This window comes from Podarcis cretensis (assembly GCF_951804945.1).
Source record: "Podarcis cretensis genome assembly, chromosome: 13".
Classification (NCBI taxonomy): domain Eukaryota; kingdom Metazoa; phylum Chordata; class Lepidosauria; order Squamata; family Lacertidae; genus Podarcis; species Podarcis cretensis.
Window position 1 is genome coordinate 30,014,348 of NC_137182.1, and position 16,836 is coordinate 30,031,183.

The 16,836-nt window shown below is 48.4% G+C and overlaps 1 protein-coding gene and 1 long non-coding RNA gene across 3 annotated transcripts; both read right to left on the reverse strand.

The window, feature by feature from the left end:
* Positions 1-2,784: 2,784 nt before the first annotated feature.
* On the reverse strand, positions 2,785-5,343 carry LOC307200230. Its single transcript, XR_013832343.1, has 2 exons — positions 5,084-5,343; positions 2,785-3,893 (listed from the first exon to the last, which is right to left on the reverse strand). It is a non-coding gene; the product is annotated as an uncharacterized lncRNA (long non-coding RNA).
* A 3,072-nt stretch (positions 5,344-8,415) lies between these two features.
* Positions 8,416-14,589, reverse strand: LOC307200178 (uncharacterized protein). Of its 2 annotated transcripts, none has more exons than XM_079948593.1 (3): positions 14,122-14,589; positions 13,337-13,464; positions 8,416-12,526 (listed from the first exon to the last, which is right to left on the reverse strand). In XM_079948593.1, exons 2-3 carry the CDS (start codon positions 13,434-13,436, stop codon positions 11,688-11,690), a joined length of 939 nt encoding a protein of 312 aa, XP_079804719.1. In that variant the 5' UTR covers positions 13,437-13,464; positions 14,122-14,589; the 3' UTR covers positions 8,416-11,687. The 2 variants fall into 2 exon arrangements, with proteins under 2 accessions (XP_079804719.1, XP_079804720.1); XM_079948594.1 differs by lacking the exon at positions 14,122-14,589 and adding an exon at positions 13,865-14,012.
* Positions 14,590-16,836: the final 2,247 nt, after the last annotated feature.

Sequence of the window (16,836 nt, forward strand, 5' to 3'; positions counted from 1 at the left end):
GTCTTATACATGGATACAATCTCCCCCCTTTTTGTTGCCCTGGGGAAAAATTTGTAAAAAAGTTTTTGTTCCCCTCCCAGGTTTTAATACAGGCTGACTGTAGCGCAACTGAATTATCAAGAGTCAACTGGGATGCTTTTATTCTTATTTTTATTATCCATCACTTCTTTACGTTCCCCTTTTTACAGCTGTGTCCTGGGTGGTTAGATGAGCTCAGATGGCTCCCAGTTTTGTCCCTTAGGACAGTGGTGTCCAAATTTTTTTCAAAGGGGGCCAGATTTGATGAAGTGAAGGGCCGTGAGGGCCAAGCCAAGGGCCAGCCAAAGTCATTGACCTTTTTAGGATTGAAGATGTTGACCTTTTTTAAGGGTTGAAGTTGTTGAGAAAATAAACTGTCACGGGGGCCGAATTTAACTGACAGGCAGGCTGGATTAGGCCCCCGAAACGGACTTTGGACATGCCTGTCTTAGGAGAAGGATCAACCCAGGTGATGATCTGCTAATCGTTCTCCAAACGTACACATGGCAGCTCCACCCACCCAAGGCAGTTAACCATATTTCTGGATATTTAAGCACCATGTTCAGTTGTTGTTATGTACTGAGTGAATAGGATCCAAAATGCAGCAGTCTGATTGGTCCTAGAACAATAGGATCCAAAATGCAGCAGTCTGATTGGTCCTAGAACAATAGGATCCAGAATGCAGCAGTCTGATTGGTCCTAGAACAATGCAGCAGTTTGATTGGTCTGCAGGAGCCACCCAATCTGTCTCCAGATGGAAGTGAATCCACAACCTGATTGGCCTACAGGAGAATTCCGGAATTAGCCAATCACATGCAGCCCATTGTGTAAATAATGTATATAAGCAGATACTTTGAGGGGACATTCATTCCTCCTCACCACTATGAGCTGAATAAAGAGCATGAAATCACGTTGCGACTCTGAGTATATTTCAGTTGTCTAGCTTGCCTGTAGATGTGGAACAAACCTGCTCACAGCAACTGCTGCAGCATTTGCTACAAGGGGTCTGTGTTTCTTTTTTTCTGCTGCATATTTCCTGGAGTGCAACAACTGCCTGCAGCGCCACCTCCCAGCATAGTGTCAGTGTGCAACGTCGCAGCACCGAGAATTATTTTTTGGTTATAGGTTGTTGTGTTATGTCCTGCACAACCCCAAATGCTCTCCTGATGAAGCTCAGAGGTGGGGAACTTGCGGCCCTTCAGATGTTCATAGACTGCAACTCCCATCAGCCACTGCTGCATGGCCGATGGTAGGGGCCGGATTTAGGTTTGATGAGGCCCTAAGCTACTGAAGGTAATGGGGCCCTTTATATGACCAGCTGTCCTTTGTCAACAGCAAATTGTCACTGTTTTTTGTGTTGAATATATGCTATATGGTAATTTATGGACCTAATAGGTATCTAAAGCCATTTGCGCATGCAGAATGTAGGCACCCTATATACAGAAATGAGCAAACCAGTGATATTTTAGGGAGCAGGCTGGCAGGCGGGGCCCATTACTTACATCATGGGAGCCTACACAACACAAAACACTGTTGCTGTATGTAGGTTTTATTTTATTTTATTTGTTTTTTATCTTATATTTTGGAAATGTACATCCAGTTTTTTTCCCTTTAGATTTTTTTGGGGCCCCCAAGAGCGTGGGGCCCTAGGCTATAGCTTGTTTAGCTTATACGTAAATCTGGCACTGCCAATGGTTGCCAAGGAGTTGGGAGTCCAGCATGGGCTTAGCCAGGGGGGCAGGGGCTTAACTAAAAGTAGAAACAATCAGAACATTCAAAGTTGAAATGCTCGCTGAGGTCACTTGGATGATGTTGTGGCGTATTCTAGTAATGCAACTGTAATGCAACTAGCAACCCAACCAAGTGATAAGCGTGGCTCCTGTGAACTCGGCAAAGAGCAGTTAAAAGATTCCAGGTTAAAAGAGCTAAACGTAGCAGACCTAGTAAAAGAGGTGCAAATCTTTCCCCCTGCCACAAAAAAGGCTCTGCTCACCTCCCTTGCTCAGCTATGCACCACTTGTGCCATTCGTGCCATAGAGCAGTCATTCAGTATCTTGCAGAGAGTAAAGATAATGGCCAACAATGACAGGGGAGCGACTCAATGGGCTATGCTTACAGAGTGTGCACAGAAAAACTGATTTGGAAAAAAGGAGAAATTTGAGAAGTGCTGAAAAGTGCTTTTAATGCGGCAACCCAGTCAGATGCGCAGCATATAAATATTATTATTATTATTATTACAGTGGTGCCCCGCAAGACGAAAAACCCGCTAGACGAAAGGGTTTTCCGTTTTGGAGGCGCTTCGCAAAACGAATTTCCCTATGGGCTTGCTTTGCAAGACGAAATGTCTTGCAAGTTTTTCCGACTTTTTTTCCTCCCCCCCCCCTTTTTCTAAGCCGCTAAGCCGCTTATCTGCTTATCCGCTAAGCTGATAAGTCGCTAAAAGCCGCTAAAAGCCGCTAAAAGCCGCTAAGCCGCTAATAGCGCTAATCCGCTAAGCCGTCAATGGGCTAGCTTCGCAAGACGAAAAAACCGCTAGACGAAGAGAATCGCGGAACGGATTCTTTTCGTCTTGCGAGGCACCACTGTATTATTATTATTATTATTATTATTATTATTATTATTATGGCTTTCAGCAAATCCAAGGAAACTTGTTTTAGTTTGGATTTTTTTAAAAATAAGATGAAAAAAGGCATGTTCTTTGTAATTTTGCAAAATATACCGGTACTTGAGAGGTACTCCCTGATGTTATTCTTTTCTTTAACATCGTCTTTTTCAAATGACCAAAGATTCTGATGGATTTTTCTGAGCACTTGGGGTCAAAAGAAAGTAATTTAAAACCATGGCTGTTAAGAAACTTCATTCCGAATCTGCTAGACAGAGCAAGACAGAAGACGATGACAGTGGGTGTCCTGCCCCCCGCCCCCCAATAACACAAACCCTGGCTATACCCATGGAGTCCAGCAACCGTTGCAAGGCCACAAGTTTCCCATTCCTGTTCTAGATTCTCCGAAGCCTAGAAAGATCTGAGCTCCCATTGCAGCCCATGCAGCTAAGCAGGAAGCTGTGCTTGAGGTCATCTCCAGGCCACTGCTGGGATCCAGAGCTAAAGGCGAATGAGGAATATCCTTTAATGCTGCCACAGTGTTCCAGCACCATATGTTCTAGTTGTGGTGGGCACGATGGTGGCGTCGGAGGAGCGCAGCGCCCTGGCTGCAAGGGAAAGGCTCCTCCTCTGTGCATGAGACAGATGCATGGAGACGCTGGTGGCGGGCAAGGTGGGAGCTGCGGCTGAAGCGTTTGTGGCACTGTGAGCAGGCGTAGGGGCGCTCGCCCGTGTGGGTGCGCTGGTGCTCCAGGAGCCGGGCGCTCTCGCAGAAACACTTGCCGCACTGGGCGCAAGCGTAGGGCTTCTGGCCGGTGTGGAGGCGCCGGTGCTGCGCCAGGTTGGAGCTCCAGGAGAAGCACTTCCCGCAGCAGTCGCAGGCGTAGGGGCGCTCCCCAGTGTGCATGCGCCGGTGCTGCCGCAGGTTCGACAGCTGCGTGAAGGCCTTGGGGCAGTCCGCGCACCGGTATGGCTTCTCCCCCGAGTGCGTGCCCAGGTGGCGCATAAGGTGCGAGCTTTGGCCGAAGCCTTTCCCGCACTCAGTACACATGTAGGGTTTCTGGCCCTCGCTGGAGGAGATGGGGGCAGGTTTGGTGGGAAGTGCTAGGACAAAGTCTCCCACAGCCAGTCTCCCGCGACTTAGTTCCAGGCCAGGCCTCTGGGCCTCCATCCCTCCAGGGATGTCTTCTCTCGACAATGTGCTTTTGGCGACACAGGTTTCCTGCTCACGTCCCCTCCTGGCATCTGCTGGGACAACATCAGTGGATCTCAACTTCAAGAAAAAGTAACAAGACGTAAAATTAGATGCAGAGAAACATGGGAAGACTGGTTCACTTAAGTACATGAGAGCCCTGCTGGATCAGGCCCAAGGCCCATCTAGTCCACCATCCTGTTCTCATAGGGGCCAACCAGATGTGTGTAGGGAGCCCACATGCAGGAAATGAGAGCAACAGCACTCTCCACTTTTGCAGTGCCCAGCAAGTAGAATTCAGTGCCACACTGCCTCTTATCTCCCATTTTATTTTACTTTTTTTTCCTGAAATTGCTCCTCGGTGCACAATGACAGCAATACAGTCATACCTCAGGTTACAGACACTTTGAGTTGTGTGATTTCGGGTTGTGCACCACGCCGAACCCGGAAGTACCGGAACGGGTTACTTCTGGGTTTCAGCACTTGCGCATGCGCAGAAGCGCCAAATCGCTACCTGCACGTGTGTAGATGCGCCACTGCAGGTTGCAAGCGCTGCAGGTTGTGAACGTGTTTCCTGCACGGATCACATTCGCAACCTGAGCATCCACTGTAATCTAATGCATTAATAAAAGCAAAATAAAAGCCATAAGAGTGCGCACACCCACCCACACACCCACCCCTACCTTCAGTAAAAACTAAAAGACAACTGCTAAACACCAAACACAGCTCCTTCAAAATGGCAGGGCAAGCAAGGAAGTCTTAACCTGATGTCCAAAAGACTGTAATATGCAAGTCAAGCCTCTAGGATGTTCCAAAACCAGGGAACTGTTTCAAAAAATGCACCCTCCTTTGCACAAGCATAAAACACTTCAAGTGATGATTTATGTTGTGGGGTGGGGGTGGCCAGGACAGCCACTGGTCATCATCTTCTGGCTCTGTCTAGCAGATTCCGAACGAGATGTTTCAACAACCGTTGTTTCAAATCACTTTCTTTTGACCCCAAGTGCTTAGAAAGATCTCAAAATCTTTCTACAATTTCTGCTTTTAGTTCAGTATTTTTATTCATTAAATTGATGGGGGGGGCTGCTCCCCCCTGGCTATGCCCATGCCCCCTACCCCTGCCACATCCTCCCTGAGAGTGCCCAAGCAGCCCCTCGCCCCCAGCCATCTGCAGAAGGGGACGTCTTCCCTTTCCCCGTGTGCCATCCATCCCTCCCTTGGCACTCGCAGCGGGCACCGCTCTCCCCCAGCTTCGCACAGTCCCTTCTGACCTCGCTGCTCAAAGCTGGGCTTGAGCTGGCGCCTCCTTGTTGCAGCAGCAGGGGGAGGCAGGGGGCAGCCCAACCTCCATCTTGCTTGGGGGGGGGGCGGGGGAAGGGGGGCATTGGGGATGACGGCGGCCAGGGAAGCGGAGAAAGGAATTGGACCATCTGCAGCCCAGGGCTCAACAGAGGCAGCCGCTCTGGTCACAGGCAGGGATGGCGCCTGCATTGCTCCATGGTTTTAACCCCTGGTTTTCTCCCTAAGTAAGTCTAGGCATGCTATTGGGATTTTTTTTGGGGGGGGGGCAGGATTTTGAAAGAGGTGCTGCGCTTTAAGCAGCTCAACGACAGCCAGACATTCAACAGGTGTTGTGTGCCTTTCCTGCCTTCCCCCCTTTCCCTCCTGCTCCCAATCAGAGAATTGTAGATTTGGAAGGAACCCCAAGGATCATCTAGTCCAACCCCCGGCAATGCAGGAATTTCAGCTAAAGCATCCATGACAGATGGCCATCCAACCTCTGCTTAAAAGCCTACAAGGAAGGAAAGTCTACTACCACCACCAGAGGGAGACTGTTCCGCTGTTGAACAGCTTACTGTCAGAAAGTTTTTCCGTATGTTTAGTCAAAATCTCCTTCCTTGTAACTTGAAGTCGTTGGTTCGAGTCCTACCCTTCAGAGGAGGAGAAAATGAGCTTATTCACTCTTCCATGTGACAGCCCTTGAGATATTTAAAGATGGATGTCCTATCTCCTCTTTTCCAGGCTAAACATACCCATTCATCATAAGGCTTGGTTTGCATATTGGTTTCCCATATTAATGAAGTATGAGAGCTGTGTTGAATATATGTCAGGCAGGCAGGAACCCTACTAGGGCATAAAAACAAAGGCACTATTTATTTAGTAAATAAATAGCCACTATTTATTTAGCCACTATTTATTTAGTAAATAAACACAGCATCCGTGTACGCACCATCAGTGGCGTAGCGTGGGTTGTCAGCACCCAGGGCAAGGCAAGTAATTTGCGCCCCCTAACCCGTGGATTTGCGCCCCCTACCCCTACCCCACAGATGTTGCGCCCGGTGCGGCCGGCCCCCCCTGCACCCCCCACGCTACGCCACTGCGCACCATACATTTAAAGCACACCACCCTCAAAGAATCACAGAATGGTAAGGTTGGAAGGGACAGCAAACGTCATTTAGTCCAACCCCCTGCAGTGCAGGAATCTTTTTGCCCAACATGGTACTCGAACCCACAACCCTGAGATAAAGTCTCATGCTCTACAGACTGAGCTATCCTGGAAGCTGTACCGTAGGTTTTTTATTATTATTATTTAAGGGCGATGGGAATTGTAGCTTCTGTAGAGGGGGTAAACCATGGTTTTCATTACTTTTTTCCTCTGGGCAGGATGTGTTTTTAATGGGCTTGAAATGTATGACTTGTATGCAGCCACACACACACAACAGATAGCTCTGTTGGAGGGTATGAGAACAGAATTATATCACAAACCATTCATCTGTCAGAGGAATGCAAATATATTTGCAAGGATTCCATTTTTAAAAGACAAGCTTTTTTAAAAAAAGAACATCTCTTTCCTTTCTTCTAATTTAGATTGGTTAGTTCATGGGTAGGCAAATTAAGTCCCGGGGGCCAGATCCGGCCCAATCACCTTCTAAATCTGGCCCGTGGACAGTCCGGGAATCAGCGTTTTTACATGAGTAGTATGTGTCCTTTTATTTAAAATGCATCTCTGAGTTATTTGTGGGGCATAGGAATTTGTTATTTCCCCCCCCAAAAAATCTAGTCCGGTCCCCCACAAGGTCTAAGGGACAGTGGACCTACCGGCCCCCTCCTGAAAATGTTTGTTGGCCCCTGAAAATAGTCTCTTCCCCACCCCAAGTGGTGGAGCTTCAGATTCTACCTGTGTGGCTCACTCATCCTGGGTTACCCACCCAAAACTCTCCCCGCCTGGGGATAGGTTTCTCCAGGATCAACATTACCCTTGCTGCTTAAGCAAACCTGGACCTCCAGCTGCTTTTCCTACACGGAGTGTTTAATAGAGAGAGAAGGGGCAACTAACTTGCAGTCCAATGCTATATATGCCCACTGAGCAGTAGGCCCAAGTTCAATAAGACTTCTTCTTAGCCGAGTATAGAATTGCAGCCTTAGGAAAGTAGTTTATTTAAGGAAGTTACTTACTAATTATAAGTGGGTAAAATATCTGAGCTTAAAATAACTGTTCTTATTCAGTTTGTGCATTTCTAAATGCTAACAAGTCATAGGCCCTAAACAACACACAGGCATTTATTATATGGCTATAGAGTGAAAGAAATTGCTGGTCATTATGAGGAAATCACAGGTTTTCCATTAATCTCCTGGGAGCCTTCTTCCTGGTAAGTGAGGAAGATTGGCTTCTCCCACGTCCACAGTCCTGGATTCAAATTGTCAGCCCACATTATTCTCCAACCTGCCGCTGCTTATAAACTGCAACTATTTTCCCTGCAACTTGTATCATGCAAACTGCAGTTCTGAAACCACCTCTGGTATTGCGTTCTGCTAACAACCTAGAACCAAGAGAGCACCTAGCCTTAGCTTTGCTGATGGCTTTCGTAATGGTCATCACCCTTCCCTTTGCCCTCTTATAATGGCCCATCCCTTCAATTTCTTGAACACCGAAAAACTGGTTTGGCCTGTATTTTGATGCTGCTAAATTCTACTGTCTGGCACCCAGGAATTACAATGAAAGGAAATCTCACTGTCACACATAAACCTGCCCGTCTCCATTAGCAGAAGCAGGAAGTGGCTGTTAACTTTTGAAACAAAGGAGCTAATGAGAAGTACCAATCTTTTGAGTGGTGTGAATTACAAGATATTCCCTGTGGAAAGATGGGAGTATGAGGAATAACTGTACAAAGCCCTAGCCCCTTTTCTTTTTTTAAAAAAAGAGAGCCTCCACGAATAAGTTTGCCTTCCTTTTATCTTTTCTTTTTTTAAAAAAGAGAGCCTCCATGAAGAAGTTTGCCTTCCGTTTATCTTGAACATGTTTATTACAGTCAGTGGGCTCGTCCACATTTCCTATAAAGCCTGGGCCTGAGTGGTTTTCTGCTTGCCCCATGCTTTCTAGAAAGGAGTCCAAGTGCTTTTGTCCTCGCCCCACCACGTTCCCCTGGAAAACCTGTGGTTTAGCGCTAAATCGGAACCAATGGCAATATGCAGAAAACCCAACTGCTGCTTGTTCCGATTCAGAGCTAAACTGCGGGTTTTCCCTGGGGGCTGGACCCTGTGTTAAGTAAAGCAAGACCTTCACCAGCTGATGGGTTAAAAATAACCACACAAAACACTCCTGCAAAATTCTCCGAACTTTTAATATGCCTTGAATGAAGCCATGGAGATTACAGGGTGAGATGTTAGTGAGAGATTTGTGGATGAAGAAATATAAACGACTGTTGATAATAAGGGGAAGCTACAGATGGAAAGGAAGAGCACCTAAAACGGCTAAAATTCCTGTTAATTGAAGTGTTTTGACTATCTAACAACATCCAGACAATTAGAAATGAAACAAAAACGGGTGTTCTCCTTAGTGCTGTCGCTCTGCTTGCCCCAATCCAGGGACAGAGGCACCAACATGCTGACCCCAACAGAATGAAGGGAGATGATCTGGGCTTTCCAGATCTAGGCCAGAGATTGTGTACGAACTGAAGAGGAGGAGCTCTGCTAGATCCACCCAAAGTCCCATCATAAGTCCAGCATCCTGATCTCAGTGCCCAGCCAGATACCCATGAGAAACCGAGTGCAACAGCCTTGCAATTTTCTGCAAGTGGTGTTCAGAGGCCTAATACCTCCAACAGCATCCCTTTAAAAGCTAAGGAGAGTTGGATCAAACCAAAGACCGATCTAGTCAGGAGTCTTCTTTCAAGCAGCGCTGGCCAGATGCTTCAGGAAAGACCACAAGCACAAAGGCAAGAGCATCTCCCCGCTGTCATCTCCCAGAGACTGGTACTCATGAGGCATGCATGCTGCTTTGGAACATGGATGTTCAAGGCATCCACTGATAGGCTGTTCCTCCATGTATTTGTCCAATCCCCCTTGAGAGCCCGAGGCAACTGGCATCATGCAACAATGAATTCTGTATGTTAAATGTGAAAGTTATTATTTAAGTCCTGTGTTTCTTCTGCTTTGCATCTTCTACCAATCAGTTTCACTGGATGACCTCAGGTCCTAATGCTGCCAAAAAAGAAATAAAAACCTATCTGCCCACTTTATTTACACCATGCATAACCTTGTAAATATCTACCGGGCCCACTCTCTTAGTCTGCTGTAGCATCTTTCCTGTTCTGAAATCTCCCCCATATGAGAGCAGCAACTTGCAAATGATCTCAGAGCCCTCAAACTTCCTATTTCCTTCAGGACGTTCTTGGTGAATCACTGAGATCTCCTGGGGTTACTGGGCAAATTTCCTTCTCTCTTCCCTCCTCCTTCAATACTTCATCCTGTAAATAGTCTACTTTCCTGGCTCACCACCAAATTGTGATCCAGAGTTTCTTCGCTGTTCCTGCTGAATCTCCCCCATGGACGTGATACAGTGGTACCTCGGGTTAAGTACTTAATTTGTTCCGGAGGTCCGTTCTTAACTTGAAACTGTTCTTAACCTGAAGCACCACTTTAGCTAATGGGGCCTCCCGCTGCTGCTGCGCTGCTGCTGCATGATTTCTGTTCTCATCCTGAAGCAAAGTTCTTAACCTGAAGTACTATTTCTGGGTTAGCAGAGTCTGTAACCTGAAGCGTATGTAACCTGAAGCGTATGTAACCCGAGGTACCACTGTACTTCCTTTTCTATCTATCTCTGTTCCTTCCAAATTGATGCTGCTCCTGTGGCTGCTCCCCCAACCTTTGACCCTAGATGTTGCTGAACTCCATCTCCCATCTGTCCTAGCAACAATGACCAATAGCCAGGGATGATGGGAATTGTAGTATGGAGGGCTGAACGTTCCCTGCACCTACTTTATATAGAATGCCAAGGAGGAACAGCACACCCCACACAGCTGTGAGGCTCCGTGGAGACAAGGTTCAGTTGCAGCCAGCCTTCACCAGCCATCTTTCTTTCCTGACAGAGCTACATGTGCGATTCCATTCTGTGTATCTGCTAAGGACCCCCTCTGTCTACCCCACTGTTCTCTCCCACTTTCTGCTGGAGTAAAAATAGCATTGCAGTTGCTGAATTGGCTGCAGAAGTTGAAAGAGGCTCTGGCAAAGGGACCAAAGGAGTGATGGGATGGGAGGTGATGGTTCTGGCAGTGGTGCAGTCTGGTCATTTTAGCCTTTGGGCTTAATGGTCTCTTGGGAACTCCTCTCTTTAGATATTATAAGGGTAACCAAATGTTCTTCAGATGTTCCTGGACTCCAACTCGCATCAGCCTCAGCCAGCACAGTCAATGGCCAGGGATGATGGGAGTTGCTGTCCAACATCTGGAGGCCACCACATGGGCTGTCTATACTTTAGCAAGCCAGCTCTTCTGCTCTATCTGCTGAGTAAAGCTAAGGACTCCTGCCCCACTAACACCACTGGCTTTAGGACTTTTAAAAGGACAGAGCAGGGCTCTGTACACACTGTATATTTAAAGCACCTGACCTATCCCCCAAAAATCGTGGGAACTGTAGTTTAAGGGTCCTGGAAATTGTAGTTCTGTGAGGGCTAAAGCACAGTTTCCAGGATTCTTTGGCGGAAGCCCTGTGCTTCAAACATATTATGTGTACACAGCCTGGATCTCTACGCTGCAACCAGGCAGCCTTGCTGTGCTGGGATATTCTGTTCTTATTCTCATTACTGTCTTTTTAAAACACACAAACACACACAGGAAATGTGTGCTCTGGTTCTAGCTCTGGACCCCAGGGAAGACACACCTTTCATCAACATCCCATTTGTGACTGATTATGCTCTATGCCGCTCCCCAACCAAAGCCCCCTAAGAAAGCTCACAATTGTACAACATATAAAACCACCACCAATCACTGTATATAAACCATTGAAAACAACAAGCTAGAAAGGAGCAACTAAGCAAAAGAAAACGTTTACAAAAATGGCAGAGCGTTGCTGTGGAGAAGAGAAGTCTACCCAACTCCCTTAACCTCCTTTCCTTTTAAATTGTTACTGGAACATTTTCACACTTGAGGACCGCTCAGGGGGAGAAAACCGATCTAAGTTGGCATTGGCGATGTCACGGGAAATAACCGGTTAGTGTCTGTGACAGTTGACACAAATTGCATTTCAGACAGCCCTCCAAACTGCTAGCTTGGGAAAGAAAGCCACGTTCCCCGTACGTAACACTGTGTTGTGGTTTGAAAGAAATATCACTCAAAGCGGAAGTGCTTTTTGGAAGGAACATGTTGGGATCTCATGAATGGCCCTAACTCGACTGTGGCGGGAGGGTGGCACCCCTGAAGTACCTTTTGCATTAACAGTGCCCCCCAGCCCCCCACAAGTCTCCAACGAAGCTCATAAAATGTGGGGTGCCAGCCAACTCTCCCCTCCTTCTATCTGTCTGCAGCCACAGTCTCTTCACTGAGCAAAGCGTAGAGCAAGAAAGGCTGGTGGTTTGCGACCCAAAGCTTGGTTCCCTCTTCAAGGCGGGCACTTGTAAGGTCTCACGAGGACCATGTGGGTTTTCTGGTGTGTGCTGAGGCCGGACCTTTGCCGGAAACTCTTCCCACATTCCGTGCAGTGATAGGGTTTCTCCCCTGTGTGGATTCTCTGGTGGATGGTGAGGTGGGAGCTGACGCTGAAGGTCTTCCCGCACTCGTCGCATTTGTAAGGCCGCTCCCCGGTGTGGATCCGCTGGTGAAGGATGAGGGTGGAGCTCTGGCTGAACCTTTTCCCGCACGCTTGGCATTCGTATGGCTTCTCCCCCGTGTGGACCCTCTGGTGCTTGGTCAGGTGAGAGCTCACAGAGAAGCACTTCCCGCAATCCACGCATTTGTAAGGCTTCTCTCCGGTGTGGATGCGGCGGTGGAGAACAAGGGTGGAGCTCTGGCTGAACCTCTTCCCGCATTCGTTGCACTCGTAAGGCTTCTCGCCCGTGTGGATCCTCCGGTGGATGGTGAGGTGGGAGCTCACACCAAAGCTTTTCCCACAATCGGAGCACGGGTAGAATTTATCGGCAGGATGGGGGGCTCTCGGGGGCTGGGCGACACTGTGCCGAGTTTGGGCAAGGCTCTCCCCACACTGGACACACAGGCTTGGGCCGGGCCCCATATAGACCCGGGGCGGGAGACTGGGGTTGCCTTTCGGCAATGGAGGAGGAAGAGGCGGCTTGGCCCATCCTTTCCCCGGATCCTCGCTTTGCTGCCCAGCCTGGTTCTGGCCTGGGTAAAGGGAGCCTTCAGGGCGTCCTGGAACCTGCTTCTGTGTCAGCGCAGCCTCTGCACCTCCAGGCTGGGGATTTGGGTTCATGGTTCCTCCATCTATCAAAGGAAAGAGAGTGAAGCAAGCATGGGAATATTTCCACCCCCTTTTTGCTTTGTTTCAACATTTTATATCTGAATGGTTACCTTACCTTGTTGGTTTGATCATTTGTTGTTTTAAGTGGTTTTACCAACCTGAGATATTTGGACAGATGGATGGGAGGCAAGGGGCGGGTCAGGAGTCAAAATAACTAAATAAAACCCATTTGCTGGTGCCGCGGCTTAAAAGCATCGTTCCATACAATAGGTGAACTAGACCAACCCAGACCCAAGAGGTAGTGCTGGCTGACACTAATATTAGCTTCTAATTCCTAACATTCCATAGCTAACCAGCAGAATTCTATGGGAATTCCACCAGAGTTATTGGGTTTGGCCTCCACAACTATCAAACGCTCCAAATATTTCTGTGATGTAGGACTGCTGACTATACAGGGACAGGAAATTTTCTCATAACTTTCTATCTTCTCTCCATCTGCCACAAGATGGAGTAATCCTAATCTTCTGAGGCTTTTCTGTGAGCTTACTAAAGAAGTGTCCTGACATATTTTCATTGGAGAGAGTTTTGCTGGCTTAGCAACACGCAGCCTTCTAGATTCCAAAGAAACTCTCCTGGCCTGGTCAAGAGTTCCCTGTAATTCAAAAGGCTGCATATTCTTAAACCAGCAGAAGTCAATGTCGCCATACGTTTTTGGACCTCTGGGATCTCAGGTTTGCAATAGCCATCTTTACTACTTAAAGCTGATTTTATTTGAATTTTTTTAATATAAAAAAGAAGTAAAAAAAGAAAGAAATAAAAAGAAAAGTCCTTACCTAGTGAGAGTAGAGTCCCATAATTGTCCTGCACAATGTCCCTGTAGACAGGTCTCTGGCATGGGTCCAGAAGGGCCCACTGAATCTCAGCAAAATACATCAGTCACTTCTGCAGAAGGCTGTGGCCTCTGAAAAAATAAGTTTCCCCTGCTCAGAATCCATCACCAACCCTGCGGCTTTGGGCCTGTAACGTGGCCTTTGCTGGACAGCATTAGCCCCCCTGATCTCAAAGCTACAGGATTCCTGCGGCCCTCCTCTCTCTCTCTCCCCTGCAGTATCAATTCTGCTGCGCTTCCCGTCTCCCTGGCCAGGCTGGTGCACTTTTAACAACTTTGGGCGACGTGCAGAAATTCAACAGGTGAAGAAGACTTTCCTGGGCCGATTTCTGCACGGCGTGCACAGTTCTTAAGAGGCACACGAGTCCTGCCAGGAAGGCGACGGCGGCGGTTGGAGGAGGACGAGGAGGAGGAGGAGGCAAGCTTTCCTACTTCCTCTACCAACCCAGCCCAAGGTCTACGTCATTCTCACGTCTTGAAAGCTCTCTTCTTGTTTATATACGCGTAGGGAAGATCCGGGTGTGTGCCCCCCCCACACCTTGTTTGGGGGGGGGGGAGAGCGGTTCGTTCGGAGAGCAGAGGCGCTGATGGAACGGCGGTGCGTTGGCTCCCCGCTGTTTGTGATAGGCTCCCCCTCCCCTCCCCGCCCCCCTTTTTTAATGAGGAAGTTGCCTGGCTACGTTGCTGGACTTTTGGCTGGCTGCCCAAACCCCAGTCGGCGGGAGTTACCTGGAAGTCTCTGGCTTCAGGATCGGGTCCCTGAGAAGCTGCAGAGTTCGCGATCTCTCCTTTAAATGATAATATTAAAAAGGGTGGGGGGGGGGGGAGAGAGAGAAAAGAAAGAAGTGGGGGCGGGGGAGAGAAAAGCAACCGAGGCTGATAAAGGTCCCTCTCTCCCTTGAGGATGCGGCTGGAGAAGGAGGAGATTTCTTAAAACTGGAGGCTCCCGCAGCCCCGTCGGGGTGGCGCCGGGTCTGGGGCTGCTGCTGCCGCTGCTACGCAAGCAGGAGGAGGAGAAGCAGCGACAACAAGGCTCTCCGGCGCTGACCTGGGAAGTTCAGCCCCCAAAATCGTCAGCGGGAGCAGCAGCAGCAGCGAGAGAGAAAATGAGAACAGTCGCCTCTTTCTCTGCCTCTCCTTTTTTTGACAATGGCCAGAGCCCTCTAGCGGCATCGCTTCTGTTTTGCAACGCGGAGCAGCCGCCCCAAACAAGAGGCCGGCGCGGAACCCCCCTTGCCAAGCGCCGTGGCGGGGGCCTAGGACCCAAGCGGAGCCCGGCCGACGCGCAGCGCGGACCGGGGCGCTGGGCGAAGCCGAGGCGGTTTTCCAAGGGCTGAGCGGGATGCAGTGGGAGGGAGGGCCGATTCCAGCGGGACCTTCCAGGTTCACAGACGGGACATGTCACCGAGTACAAAATAGCTGTGCCTGGACAACGACGAACGAGCTTCCTGGCCCTCCGGATGCACGTGCCTCTGGGGAGCAGGATGCTGCACTAGTTAGACGGGCCTCTAGTCTAACTGGCAGTGCATACATTTAATAAATAAAATAAGTAATAAATTTGTTGTTGTTGTTGTTTAGTCGTTTAGTCGTGTCCGACTCTTCGTGACCCCATGGACCAGAGAACGCCAGGCACTCCTGTCCTCCACTGCCCCCCGCAGCTTGGTCAGACTCATGCTGGTAACCTCGAAAACACTATCCAACCATCTCGTCCTCTGTCGCCCCCTTCTCCTTGTGCCCTCCATCTTTCCCAACATCAGGGTCTTCTCCAGGGAGTCTTCTCTTCTCATGAGGGGGCCAAAGTACTGGAGCCTCAGCTTCACAATCTGTCCTTCCAGTGAGCACTCAGGGCTGATTTCCTTCAGAATGGAGAGGTTTGATCTTCTTGCAGTCCATGGGACTCTCAAGAGTCTCCTCCAGCACCATAATTCAAAAGCATCAATTCTTCGGCGATCAGCCTTCTTGATGGTCCAGCTCTCACTTCCATACATCACTACTGGGAAAACCAGGCTAAAACATCATTAGGCCAGAGGGGCATTGTGCACCCAAGACTGGCATGGCATCAGAAGAAGAGAATCCCACTAGCATCTTCTTCAGGGCAGTACCCCCCTAATAATAATAAAAATAAGGTATTCCATATTTAACTTCACTCCTATACAGTGGTACCTCTGGTTAAGAACTTAATTTGTTCAGGAGGTCCGTTCTTAACCTGAAACTGTTCTTAACCTGAGGCACCACTTTAGCTAATGGGGCCTCACGCTGCTGCCACACAATTTCTGTTCTCATCCTGAGGTAAAGTTCTTAACCCAAGGTACTATTTCTGGGTTAGCGGAGTCTGTAACCTGAAGTGTCTGTAACTTGAGGTACCACTGTATATCCCTGCCCTGCAGCTGCGCTATCCAGGCAGGCACCCCGCAGGTGCATTTAATGCTTTTAAAATTTTTTATTTATTAAATTTATGTACCACCCTTTATCCGAAGATCGCAGAGTGATTCGCAGCATTTTTTTTTTTAAATGAGAACACAAAATATATAGCATAGCAACAGACCAGAACCTCCATCTAGTTTAAAAGGCAACGTATTTTTAATTAGCCAAAGGCCTGTGAAAAGAGGAATGTTTTTGCCTAGTGCCTAAAGATATGTAATGAAGGCACCAGGCGAGCCTCATGTTGCTGCCCTCCACGGAGGAGGCATACAAAGAAGGGTCTCAGAGGATGATCTCAGGGTCTGGGTAGGTTCATACGAAGAGAGGCAGTCCTCGGGGTATTGCGATCCTGGGCTGTTTAAGGCTTTATAGGTCAAAACCAACACTTTGAATCTGCCTGGAAATTGACTGGCAGTCAGTACAGTTGTGCCAGGATTGGCATATTTCAAAGCATCTTGTCCCAGAGAGCAACCTGGCCTCTAAATTCTGCACCGGCTAAAGTTGCTGAACTGTCTTCAGAGGCAGCCCTGTGTATAAGGGATTGCAGTAATCTTAACACTGAGGTCCAGGACATCCACTGCCACACCTGCAGATGTAAAGGAGCAGAACATATTGAAGGCTCCATGGAGCCCAAGAGCACATGCCAAGCATCACCATCTGGAAATGATCATCCAAGTAGGACCTGAACCACCGAAAAGTAGTGCCTCCCACCCCTAACTTGGACATCTGCTCCAGAAGGATACGATGCTTGATATCAGAAGCTAATGAGAGGTTGAGGAGAATTAAAAGGGACACATTTCCCCTGTCTCTCTCCCAACAGAGGTCATCAATACAGGGTGACCAAGGCACTTTCTGTGTCCAAATCAGGCCTAAACTCTGATTGGAATGGATCTAGAAAATCAGTTTCTTCAAAGAGTGGGTAGATCTGGTCTAGCACTTAATTTCAATGTGTTGGCTTTGTCCTAGAAATGTGGCTTAGGACCAGTGTTTACAGAACGCTCTCACCAAGGAACTTTGCCTGGT